The following is a 23,439-nucleotide window of genomic DNA, read 5'->3' on the forward strand; positions in this document are numbered from 1 at the left end:
GAAATGGGGTCGCAAATCGAGTTCTTTGTGGCAGTTGCAACTTTTTACACCAGTTACGCCTTTTACGTTGGGGTACGTTCAGAAATTAATGTTCAATGAGAATCAGAGACTACACAAATGTTGCTGGTTGCATCTACGTTGACAGCGTCAAGCGTTAGTTGCATCTCTAAGAGTTCCAGAATGAGTTTCATATCAGCGCACACTCCGCTGCAGAGTGAAAATCTCATTCTGGAAACATCTCCCAGGCTGTGGCTAAGCCATGTCTCCGCAGTATCCTTTCTTTCAGGAGAGCTAGTTCTGCATGGTTCGCAGGAGAGCTTCTGCAAAGTTTGGAAGGTGGGAGACGAGGTACTGGCAGAAGTAAAGCTGTGGGTACCGGCCGTGAGTCGTGCTTCGGTAGCTCAGTTGGTAGAGCACTTGCCCGCGAAAGGCAAAGGTCCCGAGTTCGAGTCTCGGTCGGGCACACAGTTTTAATCTGCCAGGAAGTTTCATCTCAAAGAGTTATTTAGGACAGACTACTAACTAGCTCGCCTTTTGTGTAAGACATCGAGGAACTAAAGTGTGATATTCTAACACTTCCCATTATATTCTGTTTATTACGTAAAATTCATTTTAATTACTAGTTGAGGCAATGGGCAACAACATTGACCCTGTTGTGAACCTGTCGAACTCGCTCCTTAAGAGTAAGCAACGAATGTCGTAAAAAATATCAGTCACACTTAACTCATACACACAATTTTAACTTTTTGCTGAGACAGTGGACATCCATACTCCGGAATTAATTTAAAAGTAGTTCCAATCCCTGATTCCGACCAGAGATACCATTGGTCAATATCATGCGAACACCAGGACTTGAAATATCCTCCAAAATACTAAGTATTTTGAACGCTCTCGGCTCAATTCTCAATCTTCTGTGACATTTGGCTGAAAAGACCATTCTTCAAAAGCCCCCGTAGCTCTTCCCAGTATGGAATAGGGAATGAAAAGTGTCAAAAAGAAAATATTCTGAATACGTCACCAAAAACTTTCTGTCTCAGACACACTCACATACACTCACATACTCTCTCTCTCTCTCTCTCTCACACACACACACACACACACACACACACACACACTAAAATGTTGGATGTTTTCCTGAGTCAATGCTCATCGCTACACTAGAAGGGAAAAAAGTTGCCGTTAATTATGAGGCTAATTCCAGAACTGGCAAATTCTTTCCCCCTCAAACACCCCCGACACCCCCCCACCCATCCGCCGTCGCTCCACCATTCACCCAGCCACACCTCTTTCGTTGCCAATTGGGAAGACTTCTGCCTTATCTCCTCAGAAGCAGAAAAAGAAAATCTAACGAAAACTTTGTTCACAACGTTTTCAGTTTCTTACTGGGACCATGGCGTAAATTCTGAAAGGGGTCACAATCCATATTCGCGCCACTTAGGCTTTGTACATATGGAATAAGTATCCCTCTGCAGGGAAAAATTGTCGGTGACCACAACAAAAACTAAAAATTTGTGTGTGTGTCATTCGGCTTTAATAATCCGTTCTTTACGTAAGATTTACTTACAGCTGTTCATTTACTCCAATAGAGAACTCGTGATCTGAGAACAGTTTCCTCCTCATCAGAGAGGTTTTCGCAGTTTCTGAGCCTTACAGTCCGGATGGACTAGCTTGATGATGCTGTCACTATATAGGCAGAAAATAGCAATAATTGAGAGCAAATATTTATAACCATTAATCTGTGACAGGCGGAGGCTTGTCTCGTTCATTAACTGTCATCCCACTACTGAACTATTCCAAGCAGTGATACCATCGCCTGTCATCATAACTCACAGCGGTATGGAAATCTGATCACTATTCTCTGCAGGTGGACGAATATCTGCCTTCAAGTAAGAGCCTCAGGTCTTTTATAGGCATTTTTCAGATGCAGCCTAGCGTTAAAGAAATGTGACAACCACGCAGGGCTAGCTAGCAGTTACATTTCATATTTTATCTCTCTTTAGGCTTACGACTTGAGAATGAAGACGAACTAGCTACACCCTGTCACGACATGACTTTGTGTTCTTACCTTGTTTTTCACAGTGGACGCTGAGCAAGTCATTCCGGCGGATATTCTACAGCCGAAACAGTAGTTATCTCATGATGGTCTGCGTGATAGTCATCATAGACTGAAGCTTTCTGGAGGACAATAAAACTAACTTCTAAATCTCAACGGCTGAAGAGAGGTTATTAGTCATATATCCAGGTCAGAGTACATCTACTGTACTGTTTACGCCACACAAAATTTAGGTAGCTGGACGGCTTGGTCTAACAGTATGCTAGATTATTAGGTGGCCAGAACTACCGTTTGAGACAGATTACCACTTAATGCTATATTCGCAGCAGAAATAAATAATGGCGTATAATGCGATAACAGCTGTAGGTAGAGCTAAGAAAGGCGTGTGACCAGTATTTATTATTACAATTAAGTTGGAGTCATAGGCTAGGCAATGTTGTATGTTCCAATGTCCATCGCTTCCTTAGTGGACGCATATATCTTTTGACACTTGGTTTTTACTGTTCAAAAATTTTAGGCTTCTTCTGTCATTCGTTCGTTGTAGATAAGGGCGTCATTTACCTGAGCTGTTCTGCTATACTGGTCAACGTAGCAATATTTGAGTCTTTGAGAATATCGTGATTTCTAATATCGTTTCATCTCCTACTACCCATGACAGGACTTAGTGTTTGCGATTCAAAAACTTCTAGTTTTGTTGATTTCTTTCTTCTCCATAGCACGATTCAAATGCGTGTGTAATCTTAACTACTGCCATTGTTCCACAGAAATTCAGTATAGTTTCTATGTGAGTTTTGCATGTCAGAGCTCTATCTATTGTCATGTATTGGACTACGCTTATTTTATTGCTTGCTTTTTGGTGGAACTGCGGTATCATTTTAAAGATGGTGCGATCGCAAGTGTCCTAATCCTTGACTGGTAGGTTTGTAGCTGCGCTCTCTCAGCAATTCTGCAATGAAATCTTAATTCTGCGAAAGCGAAAGCCAAACAGGCGCCAGGCAATATAGTTAATTTGGAGTGAAGCACACGGGAGAAGGTCATTCTAAGGGATTCTACCCGTCAGAAAAACAGGCGACTCGGGGGGCAGCAGCATCTACTGTCAAGCCTTTGAAAAGGCTGGTAAATAAGCTAAGTCCAAGGCGTCCTCGGAACAGGTAGGTTTCCCATCATCAATCATTGTGGCTTGCATTGCTTGTCATCTTCAAGCTACAATTTTGATGGTAGAAAAATCCGAGTGAACAACTCTGCTTAACTGATATAAGGCATGTGTGGATGAAATCAAGGAAGACCTACAACATCTGAGTTCAAATACATGTTTTTGGAGTCGTACTGTGAGATTATCACATGATCTTTGATTAATGTTCGGATGTAGGTAAATCTTTCACAAAATATGAATTTGTTACGAATTTTTCTGGGAAATACAACACACGAAGAAATTATGTAGATATTGATATTGAAACTACCTCGCAAATGTCTGAGATATGAATGGAGGAAGTCGTCAAACCTCTTCGACAGTTGGTTTGAAGTTATATACTGGAGGGAACCTGTACAAACTGGCATATGGTCATCAGTTAACGTACAGACGGTGGTAGGCCTGCACTAAGTTAAATTTCTCAGATGTTTCCTGGGAAATATGAACCAGAAGAAGCAAAAAGTCTTGGAAGACCTAAGAAAACATGGCAAGAATAAGCATAACTCACGAAGATGGAACAGACATCATGCCCGACCACTAAGAGTGAAGACGATGATGACGGTGATAGATGTTTTCTAGGTAATTTACTGATGGCGTAAGCAGACGCTGCCTACCTTGCTGTCCGGGTGGGCGTGCTGCTGAGCGATGAGCGGCGTCGCTGCGCTGACGAACTGCTCGTCGTCCTGACGGAGGGGCGAGGCGGGGTGCAGGAAGAGGGAAGGCGTGGGCGGCTGCTGCAGGCAGAGGTCTCGCAGCTGGACGGCGGGGCTCCTGCGGGCCTGGGCCAGCGCCTGGTGCTGCTGCAGCTGCTGGTGCTGTGGATGCTGCTGGTGCTGTTGGTGCTGCTGCAGCAGCTGCTGGCGCACCACGTCCAGCTGGGCGTACACCGTAGGCTCCGGCCGCGCCATGCGCTCCACCGGCCGCGGCAGCGTCGCGCCCGCCCCGCACAGTGCCAGCTCCGCATACGTCACCTCCCCCACGACACGCTGCGGACACACGACGCCCCGTTAATCAATATACTGCTCATAAACACAGTGGAAAGATAATTAGTCACCACGGTAATCTACAAAATCATACAAATCATTTTATGTATGTGTGGTCGTTCCACATCGCCTCTGCCAGCCGGTGTGGCCGTGCGGTTCTAGGAGCTTCAGTCAGGAACCGCGTGACCGCTACGATCGCAGGTTCGAATCCTGCCTCGGGCATGGATGTGTGTGATGTCCTTAGGGCAGTTAGGTTTAAGTAGTTCTAAGTTCTAAGGGAGTGATGGCCACAGATGCAAATGGTGCAAATGGCTCTGAGCACGATGGGAATTAACATCTATGGTCATCAGTCCCCTAGAACTTAGAACTACTTAAACCTAACTAACCTAAGGACAGCACACAACACCCAGTCATCACGAGGCAGAGAAAATCCCTGACCCCGCCGGGAATCGAATCCGGGAACCCGGGCGTGGGAAGCGAGAACGCTACCGCACGACCACGAGCTGCGGACAATGGCCACAGATTTTAAGTCCAATAGTGCTCAGAGCCATTTGAACCACATCTCCTCTGAAACCACAAGACTGATTCTACTAGCTTACTGGTTAGGTAAGAACTACCCATTGAGGTGGAGGGTGGAAGTGGGAAAGTCATGACATGAAAGCACAGATACGGAACATCTCCAGCAATTTCTGCCAAACTATGTACAGATATAATTTGTATCATTTATAAAAGAATACCCTGGAGGTAATATGCTCCTACTGTCTCTAGCAGTCAGAGCTGTACTTGTTAAACTATTCTGTAACAGCCGTTACCAACATCGTATCGTCAGTTTTCAGGGTCACTAGATTCATTGCTGATGCCTATGGGTGGGGGCAGGGAGTAAGGACCATAGTAAAACATAACTGATAAACGCCTGTAACAGTTTCACCAAATTCGGTATTGATATGACTTACTTTTTGTACAAAAGTACCGTGCAGTAAGATAGTCCTGCTGCTTCGGGGGGCTGGGGTGCGGGTGAAAAGGAGAGACATGTAACAATGTACGGATACGTTTTAAATATACTGATCGGCCAAAACAGTATGTCCACGGCCAACTGGGACGTTGGATGCCGCCAGGTGGCGTTGCGGGCAAGTTCAAAAAGGTTCAGATTGCTCTGAGCACTATGGGACTTAACATCTGAGGTCATCAGTCCCCTAGAACTTAGAACTACTTAAACCTGTATAACCTAAGGAAACCACACACATCCATGCCCGAGGCAGGATTCGAACCTGCGACCGTAGCAGTCGCGCGGTTTCGGACTGAAGCGCCTAGAACCGTTTGGCAACAGCGGCCAGCTGCGGGCACGTGTCGCGGTGACAAAGCTATAAAACCGAAGCAGACACGGATGATAGATAGCACTAGCTAAGTTATGGGCTGCAAAAGGGGAAACCCTTTGAGATAAGTAACTTTGACGAAGGGCAGATTACTATTACGCAAGCTTGTGAACGAGTATCTCGAAACTGGCGAAGCTGATCGAATGTACACGTGCTACTATCGTGGGCATCCACAGAGAGAAACAGAACGACAGTGAAACTATAACAAGGGGCTAAATGCTTCGACGTCCACGACTCTTCACAGAACGGGGGCTCCGGAGACTTGTCTGCTCTGTTGTGGTATAGATAAGAGTCTGCGGCATCTCTGACAAAAGAGAGCAATGCTGGTGCACGCACTAGTGTTTGATAGTATACAGTTCATCGTACATTGTTGAACATGGAGCTCCGCAGTACACCACACCAACGTCTACACAAACGCCGTCATAAAGGTGAACGGCGGCTCGAAACGTGCAGCGCACCACGGGCGCAGGCTGGTGGGAGTAGTACTATGCTATGGGAGACATTCTCCGGCGCTTCCATGGGACCTGTAGAAGCAATCGAGGACACGATGACACCTGCGATCCACCTGTATCCTTCATGCTGCATGTCTTTCCAGACGGCTAGGTCATCTTTCAGCAGTATAATTGACCATCCCTCGGAGCCCAAACCATGCTATAGTGGTCTGAGAGCATTATAGTGAATCAAGTTTGTCTCAGCGACCAAATACACCTGATGTAAATCAAACGGAACCTATCTGGGTCGCTATCGGGCGCCATCACCGGATACGCAAATCAGCGGCCCGTTATTTACGTGTATTGCATGACTGTGCGTTGACATCTAATACAACATACTTCCACGAACCTATAAACACACTGTCGGATCCCTGATAAGCAGAATCAAACGGCTCTGAGCACTATGGGGCTTAACAATTGAGGTCATCAGTCCCCTAGAATTTATAACTACTAAAACCTAACTGACCTAAAGACATCACACACATCCATGCCCGAGGCAGGATTCGAACCTGCGACGTAGCGGTCGCGCGGTTCCAGACTGAAGTGCCTAGAACCGCTCGGTCACACACGCCAGCTAAGCAGAATCAGTTAAGTATTTTGTTCCAAAGACTTACAAGCAAACTATTAAGCAAGTGGTCATAATGTTTTGGCTCATCAGTGTGTGCTGTGTGTGTGTGTGTGTGTGTGTGTGTCTGTGTGAACAGTTAACTGTGATGTATGCCTATCTGGGCATAAAATATCTGTTCTAGCCTTGGTAACAGCCTCAATTGGACCAGGAGGAGACTGCATACATTTTTCAGATAATACACATCCAGCTAGGCTATTCATTGATGACTGGACCCCATACATACATACGCACTTATCAGCGAGCGCGGATTCTGAAGATCATGTGCCGACCTTACGATCTTCCTCCATATATGGAGATGATGTGCACTTCTGATCTTGTAAATATTGATACACAGCTGCTAAAGGTTCTTCTGCAGTTCATCGTCCGTTCGCTTCCTTGGCCTTCCAACTGAATGAATTCCATCAGGTTTTTCCGGTTGCACAACTCTGGCCAGGCACGTATCTCGCCTCCTAATAATCTGCCCTGCCAGGCTTATCTCAGCGGTTTGTTTTTCTGTACGATGTTCGCTAATTTAATCCAGTCGAGCTTACTCTCGTGGAATGTTTCCATGAACGAGTGCCCTGCTATAGCCGGGTAAAGTTAGTCTGGAATATCTTACTTGACTGACGTACAAATATTTCTCGTCTATGCCATACTGGTATTTCTTTCCCAAAACAATCGCCCAATAGTCTAAGCGTGCTGATTACAATCGGTGTCTAGGACTGGCTTGTGTTTTATGCTAGGGTCATTATTAATTCATGTTTGTATTCCATAACGTACAATTCGCTATATTCACTCTAAGACACTAAGGTTTGTTGTTACTGCGGAGTGAGCGACACGTTTTATGTATTACTCTCCGTTACTTATTTATTGTTATCAAAGTTGGCGGAAAACACTGATTGGATTCTAAAAACGATGCCTTCGCTAGATACTCGATCGTTGGCGCGCCAAGAAAGAAAGCTTACAAACTGTTCGCATAAATGCTTAAGCCATCTCAGGTTCCAGATCCTTTGTCCAAAATGAAAAGAAGCGTTCACCCAGCATATTTCCTCTTAGGAGGAAAACTCACAACACTAGCAACGGAAGCCCATCCAAGATAAATGACCTGACGACTGCAGCACAAAATTGGAGAGGAGTTTTTGAAGTGCTATAGTAAATAGCAGTTATTGTATTTCTCCAATAAGGAATGACTGTTCCATTAATTTTAGGGAGTTAACATAATAATAAGAAACGTAAATAATGCTGCATACCTCCACTATATGGGGCTTAAAGGAACTACGTGTATAAACTTTTGAATTGTTTAGAGGACATAAAAAGAAACATATTTTTATACAAGAGGAATACCGCTGGTGAATTCTTTGCCTAAAGAGATACATGAAATTTTTGCGATAGTGATGTTCAGAGATCGTGTTCAAACCACCGTGTCATGAATATGTTTGCAGATGTTGCCGAAAATGTCGTCCGTTGTATTTCTATTCTAACAAGTGTCTCCAGAAGAACTGCCTTCACGTTTGGCTAAAGCTGCAGCGGCTATTCGTGAAACACCTTGTTGTTTTGAACTTGTTGGGCAACTTTTAGCATACAGGTTGTGGTTATGCAGTGATGTAAACGGACAACGTTTTCAGTAACAATTCTAAAACAGTATTCATCAAAGGGCAGTTTGAACACCGTCTCTGAACATCACTAGTGTCAAAGCCTTCAATGAACCCTATCAGTGAAACGGTGCAACTGTGATGTTTTGTGATGTAAAAAAGCGATTCTTTATGATTACTTTGAACACAAAATCTTTGTTTACGTAGCTCTATAACACATGTTTTGGATATTATTTTATTGTGTTTATTTCCATTCTCCGTTTGCCAGACGAGAATATATTCAGCAATGTGAATAAATATGTAGCTGAGATTAGGCAACATACATTCTGTGCACAGTAAAATAAATTATTCTTTCTGGACTGGGATAAATTTCGATACACAACTTCAATGAAACTACAAGCAAATGGAACTCATCACATTTCAAAGGATTCCGTAATTACAAATAAATGTACATTTAACGGTAATGAAACTGATAATGACAGCATGCTGCAGAAACGCCTCGTTCTAATACATATTGGTAAATAAAAGTGACTAAAGCAGAAAAACTATTTAAACATTTGGATTACGGCTCCTATGGAATTTCCATCGTATAACAAAGATAAGCGTTTTCTAAGTATCTTCACGTCTCTATTTTAGAGTATCAGGTATTTCTTCGTTGCGCTTGCTTTCGATTTTACGTTCAGGGAGTCAACACTTTCGCTTGTTGTTATACCTTGTACACTATTCAACATACGTCTTGTATAAATAAATAGAACATCCTCATTTATTCTTTGATGGCATACCGAACTTTGATGTTGCTGTGTTAGCACTGTTTTCTTTGTCTTTAGGTGTGTCAATTAATTTTTTAGCAAACCACGCACGATCCCTCCCAGTTACTATTCATAGGCACCAATCATTTCTGTGTCGTGTGGTAACTTCTCCACTACTTTATTACCATTAGATCAGCTCCAGTTTACATTACTGAAATACCTTGTCTTTGGAGAATCTCATGGCTTTGAGTCCCAAGCATTTGTGCCAGTTTCCTACACCTGCGCATGACCACTACTGGTAACATTTAGTTTCTGTGGCAATGTCAGTCAGGAAGCAGCCGCCGAACAGGCAATAGCAGTGTAGTAACCGATTTTGTGACATTTTACAAGTGCCTAACCAGAAGCAAACTATGTAGATTCATTTGGGTGAAACTTAAGTTTACTCTTTAAATTTTTGCGTGTTAATTTAATATTTACTAGACACAATTCTCGCATTTTTGTTTATGTCGGAAAGTAACCGATTGTGTGACCCTCTACAAGTTACTAACCAGGAGCGAATTATTTAGTCACCAAAGTAATTCAGTTTTTCAATCTCTGCGTATTAATCTAGTTTGGCAGTCACAGTTCTTTCATTTACGTCAGTGTCTACAGTAGAGAGTCGTAGCTCCAGTCGATAGTGGTCTGTGTGCCTGTGTAGTGTAGTTTTCCACTATCTTTAGTATGCACAGGGTCTGCTACTGCTGTGTGTGCATCCGAGATGAGTTGGCGACGCTTCACTCGCAGCTGTAGGCTGTGTTGACTTCGTGTGCAAGCTTGAGGCTGCAATAGACGGGCATCACTGTTGTGGACTGGTCGTAGAAATAGAGCAGGTCCGGAACGACCCAAGAATTCGCACATGGGTCCGGACCGTGGCAGGCCACGAAAAACTTCCCGGGTGCCCGAACGCAAGGCCTCCCTGGTTAACCGGACAAACAAGTTCCAGGTGCTATCTGGGGTGACAGTGTCCCCTCTGCCAGATGCGTCGCTTGTCCTGTTTCAGAGGAAACCTCTCAGATGGAGCATCCGAACAGTCACAGAGTGTGGGATTATTGGTAGTTGGGAGCTCGAATGTTAGGCGAATTAGGAGGCCCCGTAGGGACATGGCTGCTAAGGAGGAGAAGAAAGCCAGTGTGCACTCTGTTTGCTTACTGACAGAGTCATCCTAGACGTGGAACGGAACCTTCCGGATCCCTTGAAGCGCTCAGGGTGCAGCCAACTGCAAGTGGCTGCTCGTGCTGATACTGATGATGTGTCTCGCTTTGGATCGGAAGACATCCTCTCTAGTTTCGAGGGGTTGTCTGAAGTGGTAAAGGCTGCCAGTCGTGCTTGCGAGGTGAAAGCAGAGTTCAGCATTAGCAGCAGTCAACAGGAACGATTGCAGACCTCTGGTACATAGCCGAATGGAAGGCCTGAATCAGAGGGTCAGACGATTCTACTACCGTGTAGGCTGCAGATTTTTCGACTTGGGCCATACGGCAGTGGGGTTTCGGGTTACGCTAAATAAGTAAACAGGTCAGGAGTCCGTTACACGCAGAAGGAGGCTATAAGAGTAGCGGGGACTGTGAAGCGTGGACTGGGCGGTTTTTAGTTCAGAAGGTCTCGAGGAAACACAAAAAGAGCTTCAATCTCAAAGGATACGTAGAACTAGGAACCATCGGTATAGGAATTGTCAATTGTCGTAACTGTGTTGGAGAAGTACCAGAGCTCCAAGCACTAATAGAAAGCACTGATGCTCAGATCTTTAGTGATAGTTGGGAGCTCCAAAAGCCGGAGATAAGTTCAGCTGAAATTTTTGCGAAAGACCCATCGGTATTCAGAAACGATAGGCTGAAAACAGTTGGCGGTGGCGTATTTGTTGCTGTTAAATGTAGTTTATCTTCTAGCGAAACTAAAGTAGATAGTTTCTGTGACTTAGTAAGCGTAGAGGTCATTCTTGACCAGAAAAAAATAATAATTGGATTCTTTTACCGAGCTCCCAGCTCAAGTGATACAACTGCTGAAAAGTTCAAAGAAATCCTGAGTCTATTTTCAAGCAAGTGCCCAAGTCATACAATATGACTGCAATTTACTCTCGATATGTTGGCGAGAATAATGTTCGTATCGGGAGGTACGCATAAAAAACAGTGCGAAATTATGCTAGACGCATTCCATGAAAATTATTTCGAGCAGTTAGTTCATGAGCCCACTCTAAAACTTAATGGTTATAAAAACGCGCCTGACCTCTCAGCAACATATAATCCTGAGCTAATAACGGGTCTCAAAACGGATTCAGAGATTAGTTAACTCAGGGTTGTCCTAGCGAGACTGAATACGGTAACTCCCAAATCCACCAAATATAAGCGGAAAATATATCTGTTCAAAACAGCAAAAAAAAAAAAAAATCACTTGACGCCTTCCTGAAAGACAGTCTCCAATCTAACGTAGGAGTAGGGCAGATGTGGCACGAATTCAATGAAATAGTATCAGCAGCAATTGAGAGATCTATACCAAATAACTTACAAAAGACATAGCACAAAACATGTCAGAACACTGTTGCAGAAACAACGAGAAACGCACGACAAATTTAAACGAACGCAAAGTCTCCAAGACTGACAATCTTTTATAGAAGCTCGAAATTTATCTCAGAGATCAATGCGGAGTGCTTATAATAGTTTCCATTATGAAACATTATCTCGACACCTGGCACCAAATCCAAAGAGATTCTGGACGTGTGTGAAGTACTTCTCTGCGCGTTAGGGATGGAAATAGAGTTACTAAACACAGCCGTCCAAAAGTTTATTCACCAAAGAGGACGAAGTTCATATTCTAGAATGTGAACTAAGAACAGCTGCCAACATGAATAATTTAGAAATAGATATCAAATGTTCAAATATGTGTGAATTCCTAAGGGACCAAACTGCTGGCCCATCGGTCCCTAGACTTTCACACTACGTAAACTAACTTAAACTAGGAACAACACACACACCCAGGCCCAAAATAGGACTGTAACGTCCGGCGGAAAGGGCCGCGCAGTCCGTGACATGGCGCCTCTAACCACGCGGCCACTCCGCACGGCAAAAATATATCCTCGGAGTAGTGAAGCAACTTAAATCACTTAATGAAAACTAGTCTTCCGGTCTAGATTGTATAGATTCATTTCAGAATATGCTGATGCAATAGCTCCATTCTTAACAATCATATACAACCGCTCTCTCGGTGAAAGATCCGCACCCAAAGACTAGAAAGTTTCACAGGTTACAGCAATATACAAAAAAGGCGACAGGGGTAAACCACTAAATTACACCCCAGTCATTAACGTCAATATGTAGCAGGATTTTGGACTAAATATAAGCCGGCCGAAGTGGCCGTGCGGTTAAAGGCGCTGCAGTCTGGAACCGCAAGACCGCTACGGTCGCAGGTTCGAATCCTGCCTCGGGCATGGATGTTTGTGATGTCCTTAGGTTAGTTAGGTTTAACTAGTTCTAAGTTCTAGGGGACTAATGACCTCAGCAGTTGAGTCCCATAGTGCTCAGAGCCATTTGAACCATTTTTTTGACTAAATATAATGTTCGAGCTTCATGAATCACATCGAAGAGAATGATCTATTGACACATGTAAATACGATTTTAGAAAACATTGTTCTTGTGAAACTTTACTAGCTCTTTACTTACACCGTGTTGAGTGCGATAGACAAGCTATTTCAAGTATTTCTAGATTTCCAGAAGGCTTTTGACACCATACCTCACCAGCGGCTTGTAATAGAATTAGTGCTTATGGAATATCATCTCAGCTATGCGACTGTATTCGTGATGTCCTGTCAGAAAGGTCACAGTTCGTAGTAACTGACTGAAAGTCAACGAGTAAAGCAGAAGTGATTTCTAGCGTTCCCAAAGGTAGTATTATAGGCCCTCTGCTGTTCCTTATCTACAGAGATGATTTATAAGTCGATCTGGGAAGTCGTATTAGCTTGTCTGCAGATGATGCGGCTGTTTATCCTCATCAGAAGACAAAAATTAATCGCCAAAAAATTTAAATAACATATTTGTATGGCGCAAAAATTGGCAATTGACCTTAAATAATGGAAAATGTGAAGTCATCCACGTGAGTCCTAAAGGGAATCCCTTGAAGTTCGTTACACGATAAATAACCCAAATCTAAAAGCCCTAAATTCAACTAAATACCTAGTATTTACAATTACAAACAACTTAACTTGGAAGGAACACATTGAAAAAATATGGGGAAAGCGAACCAAAGACTGAGTTTTATTGGCAGAACACTAAGAAGATCCAATAGATCTACTGAAGAGACTGCCTACATTGCGCTTTTCCGTCCACTTTTGGAGTACTGCTGCGCGGTATGGGATCCGTACTGACAGGATTAATTGAGTACGTCAAAAAAGTTCAAAGATGGGCAACACGTTTGGTATTGTCGAGAAATAGGAGACAAAGCGACATGGAGATGTTACAGGGTTTCTGATGGAAATCGTTAAAACGAAGATGCATTTCGTTGCGGTGGATTCTTATCACAAAATTGCAATCACCAACTGTCTCCTCAGAATATAAAAATAGTTTGTTGAATCCGACCTACATAGAGAGAAAAGATTATCATAATAAAATAAGGGAAATCAGAACTCGTGCGGAAAGATACAGTTATTTATTTTTTCCTCGTGCTGTTCGAGAATGAAATGATAAAGAATTAATGTGAAGGTGGGTGGATGAACCCCCTGCCAGGCGCTCAAGTGTAATTTGCCGACTAACCATGTAGACGTAGATGTAGATGACGTCACTTCCATCGACCTTATACAATGAGTGGCACTCGATTATCTGAATTCTGATCAATTCGTCATGACGATTTATCGCATACATTCGCACTCTAAATGCGAGATCCAATAGCCATAATCTTTCGAAGAGGAAAAACGGAAACTTTTTGCCTTTTAGTATGACGCTTGACCATAGACAGACTCGAAAAATAATACTAAATCTGATGATGCTCTAAGACAGAAACCAGTTGTAATTAAGGGTTGTTAATCAACATAACTTCAGTCGTGATTGTGCATTATAATAAAGAGCTATTAAAATTACTGAACAGATCAATTCACATTTTCATGTCCTCACGAGCAAACGCCACGGTTGTTTCAGAGAAGTGCATGATGAACAATGTGACACGAAATACTAAATATTGTCAGTAACTGTCACTTTTGAAAACAAAAGGTTTTGAGTAAAGAAATTTCGTCTGGCTGAAAAATGGAAATTAATAAGCTTTCAAGCGACTCACCTGTCCCCCTCAGCGAGGTCACAGTACGTACGCAGCGTATACGTCAATCACTTGTCGGGAAACTGGTGGAAAGTTTTTAATTATAATTGGACCTTTACGAAAGAAAACTGTGAGAGTGAAATACATGGCTTTTTTTTCCTCCAATATTGACTACCTGCCACGTAGCTTGACGTTTGCAAGAGGATTTGAAAATATTCATAAGACATACTAATTTAAAAATTATTGAATTTAGTTATTTACATAACAGTCGTACTTACGTTAGCAGGTAGATTAGCTAGATTTCGAAACTGCGGCGAGTACATCCTGTTAGGTATCTTATTGTCATATATCTGCCTCTGAATTTCCCTCATGTTTCCCAGTGCTTTGTTCTGATCTTCGTTCGACTCTTTATCTGAAAATAAAACAAATTTATTAAAGAGAAATAAATGTATTGTCGTATACATAACAGATATTTGAAATGATTTCCTTGTTCTATTTGTACTTCACTCGAGGATGAAATGCAGAAATATTCAATATCGTAAACTTGGTTTATCGCTCTTCGTGAAGGTATACTCTATATGACCGTTTGACAGTCATTTTCGAATATTGATTCTAACCTTACACAGCAGCATTTCGCGAACAGTTCCTCAATTTTTTTTATTTCGAGTCTCTATAACAACCTAGTTCAGATAGAACAGGTCGGACACAAATCCAGCAGAACGACTCTCACTACGTTCGACGTCTTTCCTCGCGGCCGGCTGGAGTGGCCGAGCGGTTCTAGGCGCTACAGTCTGGAACCTCGCGACCGCTGCGGTCGCAGGTTCGAATCCTGCCTCGGGCATGGATGTGTGTGATGTCTTTAGGTTAGTTAGGTTTAAGTAGTTCTAAGTTCTAGGGGACTGATGACCACAGCAGTTAAGTCCCATAGTGCTCAGAGCCATTTGAATCTTTCCTCGAGGCCAGTTAGTAAGCACCACAAATTCCCGAACAATAATTCAGAACATCTAGCACATTAACAACTATACATCGCAAGAATGGTCACAATAAATAGCATGCATCGACTGAGCTACATACAAACGATTTCGGGTTTTCCTCTCCACTCCCTGTTATACACGTCTGCGTGACTGATCAAACTTCTTCAGTTGCAGATTTAAGCTCCGAGCTCAGCGAAAAAATGGAAAAGTTCTCCCTTTGAATGATACGTGGAAGCAGAGATCCTGCAAGCGAAGTGCCTGTACTTTAATTGCAGATCGAGCTATACACAGACCTCAGAAACACGGCCATTGTTTCAGGCTGTCAGGTCAGTGGAAGGTTGTGGAAACTGTATAAAGCTTTGTGGATTCTCCTCATCAGAATGTCAGATTAAACAGTTTTGATTCGTGGAAATATAAACTGTTGCTTTTTTTAAAAAAAAAAAAAAAAAAAAAAAAGGAATGTAAACATTGCTCTTTCCTGAAACTTACAGGAGGTTTAGTTCTCGGCTGTGACGAGTGTGCAACTTTTGAATGTCATTCGTTTACGTCCGTCTGTTATATGTTTCCACTATACCAACAAAGCATAAAGTTTACCCTTCGCCCAAGATTGTTGTTTCCTGTAGAGTCTTTAACTTCATCCAGCCTATTTTACGTTTCAGTAAAATGCGACTCGTCTTTTAGTTCTTGCACAAGATGCAAGCGTTTTATCGGGCAATGAGTTACGCTTGGAACCCGCTGCTCTAAGGCTGTATGGTGGATCGCATACCAAGCTTGACCCCGCGCATAGAACCATTTGACTGTATCGGAGCCGTGAGAAGGTGTTAGAATGCACTTACAACAATCGGTCACGACAAAACACTTAACCCATTCATGAATAGGTTGCCTACTTTGAGGATCTTAATTAAACAAGTTACCATTATTCAGTTGTACGGTTTTTGTAGATAAGGCACAGTGAAGCCGTTCAGAACTAGTGCTAGCAACAATTTTGAAACAGCTAATTTGCAGATATTTACTGGTGCGATTCAGTATTGTACGAGAATCGAAGTATTTTCCTAAAGCACGATAACAGTACCAACACCGTCAGCCTTTGCAGACACGTCCTGCATAATGAGCGATTCTGTCACGACTAGGACATTCTTGACCTTTTGGACCTACATTAACGATCTCATAACGTGTTGGCTCGTAGAAAGACCGACGTATCTTTGAAGGTGAAATGTGTTAATACTTTTACAGGCAGACACATTTATTTCCTATCTGTTCACATTTGGCTCTGACTGGAGACGACCATGACTGAATATCTCCAAATACAATAAATAACATTTTGTAACACCTTTCGTATGCGCAGATTTTCCATTATGATAACGCTGAATTAATCACACAAAAGATGGTACAGTTTGTATGATCATCAGATGAGCAGTTATGGGCGAATCGGCTTCAAACAGATGGGAATGAACGTGTAAAGCAAAAATGCTTTTTAAAAGTACTGCAATCTATAAGTTAAAAATTATTTACGTCAATCACGTACACTCACATAAATGGAAAGAGTTACACCATGAAACAATTATCCGATAATTATCAAATTTCGTTACGATATTATCACATAATGGATATTAAATGATACGACGCTTATTCCATTCAGGAATGATATCCATCATCAACATCACTATGAGGTGTGACCCCCACAGACACCAAAACAGTAATGTATTCGTAGTAATGTGAAAGCAATATCGTCTTGTGGAAGTGCTTGTGAATACGTAAGTTGAAGGTGGAAAGGGGAAAAGGAAAGGATAGGGAAGCAACTAATGATATCATCTTCATCGTGACTTTATGCGGAATAAACGACGACGACTGGGAATGTGCGCTGGATCAGCACTCGAAACCAGGATGTCCTCCGTACTAGGCATTTCCGTGAATCTCTGCTCCACCTGGACACAGATTTTTATCGCAAATGCGCTATCTCGACACGCTCTCCAGCCGACTCACATTTCCGCCTAGTTCCATCTATCTGCAGTCTCCGTCCATATACTCCACGTTCGCTAATCTTAGGTTCCCACTGTGATGGAACGTAAATGCGCATTTGCACTGAAGGTTGAGGGTTCATTACCCATCGAGGTGAATGAAATGTATGAATGCGTGGTATCTGTTCTTTCTGACATGTCATAAGGAACAAACGCCACTCAAAATCCGCAGCTGCGATACATATTAAGTACATTGAAGGTGGAGGTGGGAGAAGTGAAAGGAAAGGGAAGGAGGTAATGAAACCAGAAGCTTGTCTGAAAGATGAGATACCAGGCATTTATACAATCAAACTGCCTCGATGGGTGATGAATGTATAACCTTCAATACAGATACTCATTTACTTTCGACCTCAAGCGCGAGTCTACCATTGGCGTGCAGCGAGGACATGGACGGATACAGCGGATAGGTAGCGCACGGTGGACGTGTGGGTCGGCAGGGAGGCGCGCCGAGATAGTCCGCGAATTTGCGATAAACACCGTGTCCTGATGGCGCAGTAGTTAACGCAACTTCCTAGTATCAGGAGATCCTAGTTTAGAGTCACAGTCCGGCACACGTTTTCACTCGTCGCCGCTAATTCCACCTGAAGTCCCGATACAGTCGATATTATTAGTTCCAACTCTACCTTCAATTTACGTAATGTGTAACACAGCTGTGTAATTCTTGTGGTGTCTATTCTTTCAGACATGCAGCTCATTTCATTAGTTCCGTCCCTTTCCTCCTTTCTCCCCCCCCCCCCCCTCCCTCCTCCTCGCCTCCACCTTCAATTTACATGATATCTACCACTATTTCGGATTTAGCGCGGTGTCTGTTCTTTTGGACGTGTTCGAACGAGCAGCCACCACGCATTCATATGATTTCTAGCGATGCCTGGAACACCTGCTGTGTTAGTTCCTGAAGTTCGTGAAGATTTCCGGCTGCAAGATGGTATGAATGCGTACGTCTTCCCATCGCACCCCACTCATACTCTGAATGTGACAAATCAGGGTACCCGCCAGGTCAATCAAAGATCCGTAGGGAACTCAAGGCATTTTTGGTGTGAACTAAAGTGCAGGGTCTCGCACTGTGCTTTTGTAATACGAGTATGCTGTTTGGCGCCCTGGTCATGAATGACATGACAACAGGTGCTCACCATTCCTTTGACACACTAGTGAGCATTCTGCCTTCTTTCAGACACTACCAAATCAGTCCTGTTAATAGGTCCAATAGCTACCCATACGACGATTCCAAGGGACTGAGAAATATGAGTCTGGAGAATCACTGCTTTCTGTGGTCTACATTGGCAACATCACAAACAGGGATGAGGCAGATGATGAATCCCATAGACTAGGGCTTCCCAACAAAATTTTCTCGAGGACCCCCTCATCAAGCATGATTGGTACGTCATATCACAGTATCAAGTACCTAAAAAAGCCAGTGGCTGCCAGTTGTCAGCGGCAAAGAGGCAGCGAGCGCAGTCTAACGGCATACAGTAGAACTATTTCCCTCTATGTAATTCTAGTTTTGCGCTTGAGTGAGCTAGTGTCAGTTGGCTCTAGGAAGACGCTAGACGAAGAAGTTAGCGTTCGCTAAAGCTCTTCTCATGCAGGAATCGGCCAAAACAAAAAATCTGTTATCTCACGGAATATATTTAATATACTTTTTATTCTGATAGCATCTTGCGGACCCCTCTTGCATAGCTCGCGGACCCGTGTGGGTCCGCGGACCACTTGTTGGGAACCACAGCCATAGACTATCAGTCAGTGTGCCAGTAGGCTCCTGTTCTACATCATCCATTTCTCTGTGGTCAGTGGTATGATTACAGCGGTAAAGGACACATGGCAGCTCTAGATCTCAGTCGAGTTATCAATAATCTGTACCCGACGATTCGCTATCATTGTCTGTAACTATGTCCGGATTTCAGTTTCTGTCATCTGCCTATTCATCATAGCCAGTCAAACAACTGTGTGATCATCGAATGGCGTAGCACTTTTGTAAGGACTGTTCCTGCCACGCTGTTGTTCTCATTCTACACGTATGTCGTCATCACCTGTGTTGGAGTCTTTGCAGTAAAATCATCAGTTAGTGCAGTCTGTTGGTATGATGCTGTCAATGACTCGACTTTTCTCAACGTCCAAAAAGTGACAGTAGGCTGCAGGACATCATATTTAGCAGTGTCCTCCTGAAAATTTCCAGTAACATTAAAAGGCTTGTGTCCTGGACTGGGTGACCAAATAAAAGATTATTGCCATTTGTGAATTGAACGATCTTAGGAAGGGAAACCAAATAAAAGGTTATTACTGTGCATAAAATAATATTTTGTTATCGGGTCAGCTAAATAAAACGTGTAAGTACTCAGAGAATCTTTGCATCCTGGAAAGGAGAGCCACATAAAAGGTTACTTTTATATGAAAAGATATTTGGCAAGAATATCGTCGCGAAAGACTTTAACTTTGCAGCCTCTAAATAAACAAAATTGTAAGATTAATTTATTCGTCCTCGTTAATTCTTTAATCCTTAAAGAGTCTTGGAGGAATAGGATAAGGTCTTTCTCTACTTTAATTAGATACAAGATTCTGTTTCTTTGGCTGTTGGAATCAGGTGAGATAATACAATACCGAACTGTAGTGCTTTTGTTGTTCAGAAGTTCGATGCAATGTACCTTCGGACATGCACTCTTGTATGCGTGTCCAAAGCAACATTTATCGCACTTCTGAACATACCACTATATCATTTACATCTGCCGACACCAGGCAAGCGATTCTCATTTAAAATGTCTTTCCTGTAGGGGAATATATGTAATGGATTTACGAGTGCAGGCTGTAGATACATGGTTGACGACATATGGAAGTTTGGATCTGGTCGTGAAGTATGCTCGGGTAGGCCAATGGTAAGGGTGACCATTCGCGATAAGCGGGAAATACGGGTTGATTCGCGGTCCGGTAAACATTTTCATTGTTGACATTCCGCTATACATCTGATCGTTAACCATATTAGAAAATACTAATACATTACATGTAAGTGAAATAAAGTTATCTGTAAAATTTCTCAAGAGCCACTGGGCAACAAAGTCATTTATCGAACCAAAAAGTGTGAATAAATTAAAGAAACAGTTTGGCTTATTACGATGCCTCAATGTTAACATATTCATTACATGACTCATGCCGTAATTATAGTCTTTTCCTATAATAGTAACATTTGTATTGGGCTTCCCTCCCCAGGATGTCAAAACTGTCACAGAATAAACAATTTTTTTGGGTGATCTTCTAAGATCACATTTTATGCAAAGTAGTAGCCTTTAATTTGTTTCCCTCTCCCAGGAGCGCACAATTCACAATTGGCAGTAACCTTTAATTTGGCTGACCCCGCCAGGAACTTTTTTTTTCCATTTTTTTTTTTTTTTTTTTTTTTTTACACAGCCTTCCAATTAATGGTATACGTTTAACGTTAGATACACGAAATGAAATCAAGTACACATATAGGAATGACGTTTCTTTGTTTAGAAAATACTGAAAATAGTCTCGAATAAAATTGAAAATTCAATCGACAAAATTTGAAAGCGTCCGGTCAAGGTGTTCATGGCCCAACACTTCTCATCTGTATATTTTTGGACTTACGCGTCTTAACGGTGACGCGCTAGCTGTGGGGGTCGCCCTTACCGCTGCTCTGTGGAATGATGTCGGGGTCCCTCTCGTCCTTGCCCTCGGCGCTGCCCTCGGCGTCCTTCTGCGTGCCGCCTCCGTTGACGACGCCGCCGTCGCCGTTCCCGACGCCTCCGTCGCGCGCGACCGCAGTGCCGCTGGTCGCTTTCACGGCTTTAATCTCGCCGTTGCGGCTCTTCAGTCCGAAGTCCTCATCGTCGTCGTCGTTGTCGCCGCCACTCGTCACGCTCTGCGACTTCTCGCCTTCCGCGCCGCTGCGTCCACGAACCCGCATCACGATGACTATGACGACTGCGACCAGCACCAACGCCGAAACGACTCCAATCAAGATCCCGAGGATGGGTGTGATCTCCAGAACGTGCGTCGTTGCCGCTGCGGGAATAAATCACGTGAGTAGGCGCTGATCATCCTACGATATCCTTCACTGTCATTTATTAAGCAACATGTGTGACGTGTTTCAGAAGCATTTTAGTGCTAATCTTTATTCTCATAGATGGACGAGTCCTTTCTTGAACTAGAACTCCTAGCTACTTACAGGATCTTATGCAAACTAGATTTACTTGAAAAACGTTTTATCGCTCGGCAATTTGTGAATTTGCACCAATTAATTGATTACTGTCAGATATGTGCAAATACGAATGATTAAACGTCAAGGTAATTTTCATGTTATTTATAATACAATTTGTATTTAAAAACCAAGTTCTTAATTATATTACTTATTCCGTTTATAAAAATAGAACTGACTAGAATGTACAATATTCTAGAAGAAGTTTAGCCAAAGAACGTAGTTAGAAGAAACACTTCCACGAATACGGACGCAATAATTACTTACATATTTTAGCTTCTATGATGGAGTATAAATTACATAATTAGAGTAACACAATAAGCTGTAGTTCTATTAAAAACAACATTATTCTACAATCAGAATGTTAACTGTTACTACAAATTACAAAACGGCACTCTGTTGACAGGAAAATCGACAATCGGTCGATATGAGAATCTGTTGCAGAATAATGAAAACTAAGGACTAATTAACTTTACCACAATTTGGTTATGAAAAATTAAATTAATTACCTAAGAAATTACATAAATTATTCCAAAACATTTAGTCTGTGTGTCTAATCGTCCTGTACTGCAGATATACATTTTCAGAAAACAAACTGAAATCTTAAAGTTTCGGATGTATGTTATTTTAAAAATTACGTTCTGTTTTTTAACTGTTACTTCCCAGTTAAATCTCACGCTTTGTGAGCCAGCCTTAAATGCGATATTAAAGGTTGTACTACCAGGTAAATGCTTCGATTTATAGATTCTAGTGGTGATAATATAGTTGAAACGACAGAGGCAGTATGCGTAACGATATTGGGCAAATATTACTGATGGAAATCTGAAATATTTATTAATAGAAGGCTAGTTTAGTGTGTGATCGACGTGAAGGAAAGCTGAGAAACCAAGCTATATGAATTATGCGAATACGCACAAATATCAGTTTAGATACATAATCAGTTTATCCAATACAGCTTATAAAAATGTAAGGATTGTATTGTATTGTATGTTAACCGGTGACCTAGAAACGACGGAGAGGCTCCGTCCCCATCTCAGCCGCAGTGGTCCACAACCCCACGACGACTACCGCAGTCCACTTCACCCCTCCGCCCACCCACACCGAACCCAGGGTTATTGTGCGGTTCGGCTCCCGGCGGACCGCTCCAGGGAACGTCTCACACCAGACGAGTGTAACCCCTATGTTTCCATGGTAGAGTAATGGTGGTATACGCGGTACGTGGAAAACTTACTTGCGCAGCAAACGCCGACATGTTGTAGCTGAAGCTGAATAAGGGGAACCAGCCCTCATTCTCCGAGGCAGATGGAAAACCGCCTAAAAACCATCCACAGACTGGCCGGCTCACCGGACCTCGACACAAGTCCACCGAGCTGATTCGTGCCGGGGATCAGGCGCTCCCTCCCACACCGAAACGCCGTGCGTTAGACCGATCGGCTAACCGGGCGGGCAAAATGTAAGGATACTAAGAATTTTTCTCTGCATATTGGAATTGCACGTGACTTATGGGACATGAACATGGATTTCAAGATTGTAGATCTCCTACATATACCGGAGAAAATTGATGTTCTCCAGTTGCATTCGGTCAACATTTATAAATAAAAGACGCTCAACAGAACGGCCTCCTACAATGCGTCGTTTACCATGAAAAACGTCCACACTAATAGTGAAATAGGTAAATGTCAAATATTTTGAGCATATCATGTTAGTGATAACAAACAGTAGGGAATAGCAAAGCTATCCTCTATTAAGTTTCTGAAAGTGTATGCACAACGGAATTAAACAAACTCATTATCGATATTAGTTACTCAACTCACTTGCACTTCCATATTACGCTCCGTTACTATTCAGAAATTTTCGAAGACGGCTGTCTGACAATAAGCCAGGTGCCAATAGGACATACAAGTCCGTTCTATTTAATGCCCTAATGTCAACACT

The 23,439-nt window shown here is 42.7% G+C and overlaps 1 protein-coding gene across 1 annotated transcript in view; it reads right to left on the minus strand.

The window, feature by feature from the left end:
- LOC124613119 (nephrin-like) overlaps positions 1 to 23,439 on the minus strand; it is a 651,915-nt gene that overhangs the window by 2,753 nt on the left and 625,723 nt on the right. The window contains exons 12-14 of the mRNA XM_047141732.1: positions 20,937 to 21,311; positions 14,587 to 14,720; positions 3,857 to 4,228 (exon numbers count right to left, since the gene is read on the minus strand). Of these exons, the coding sequence (XP_046997688.1) occupies positions 3,857 to 4,228; positions 14,587 to 14,720; positions 20,937 to 21,311 (881 nt within the window). The remainder of the gene's footprint in view (positions 1 to 3,856; positions 4,229 to 14,586; positions 14,721 to 20,936; positions 21,312 to 23,439) is intronic.

This window comes from Schistocerca americana, chromosome 4, assembly GCF_021461395.2.
Source record: "Schistocerca americana isolate TAMUIC-IGC-003095 chromosome 4, iqSchAmer2.1, whole genome shotgun sequence".
In the NCBI taxonomy this organism is placed as follows: Eukaryota; Metazoa; Arthropoda; class Insecta; order Orthoptera; family Acrididae; genus Schistocerca; species Schistocerca americana.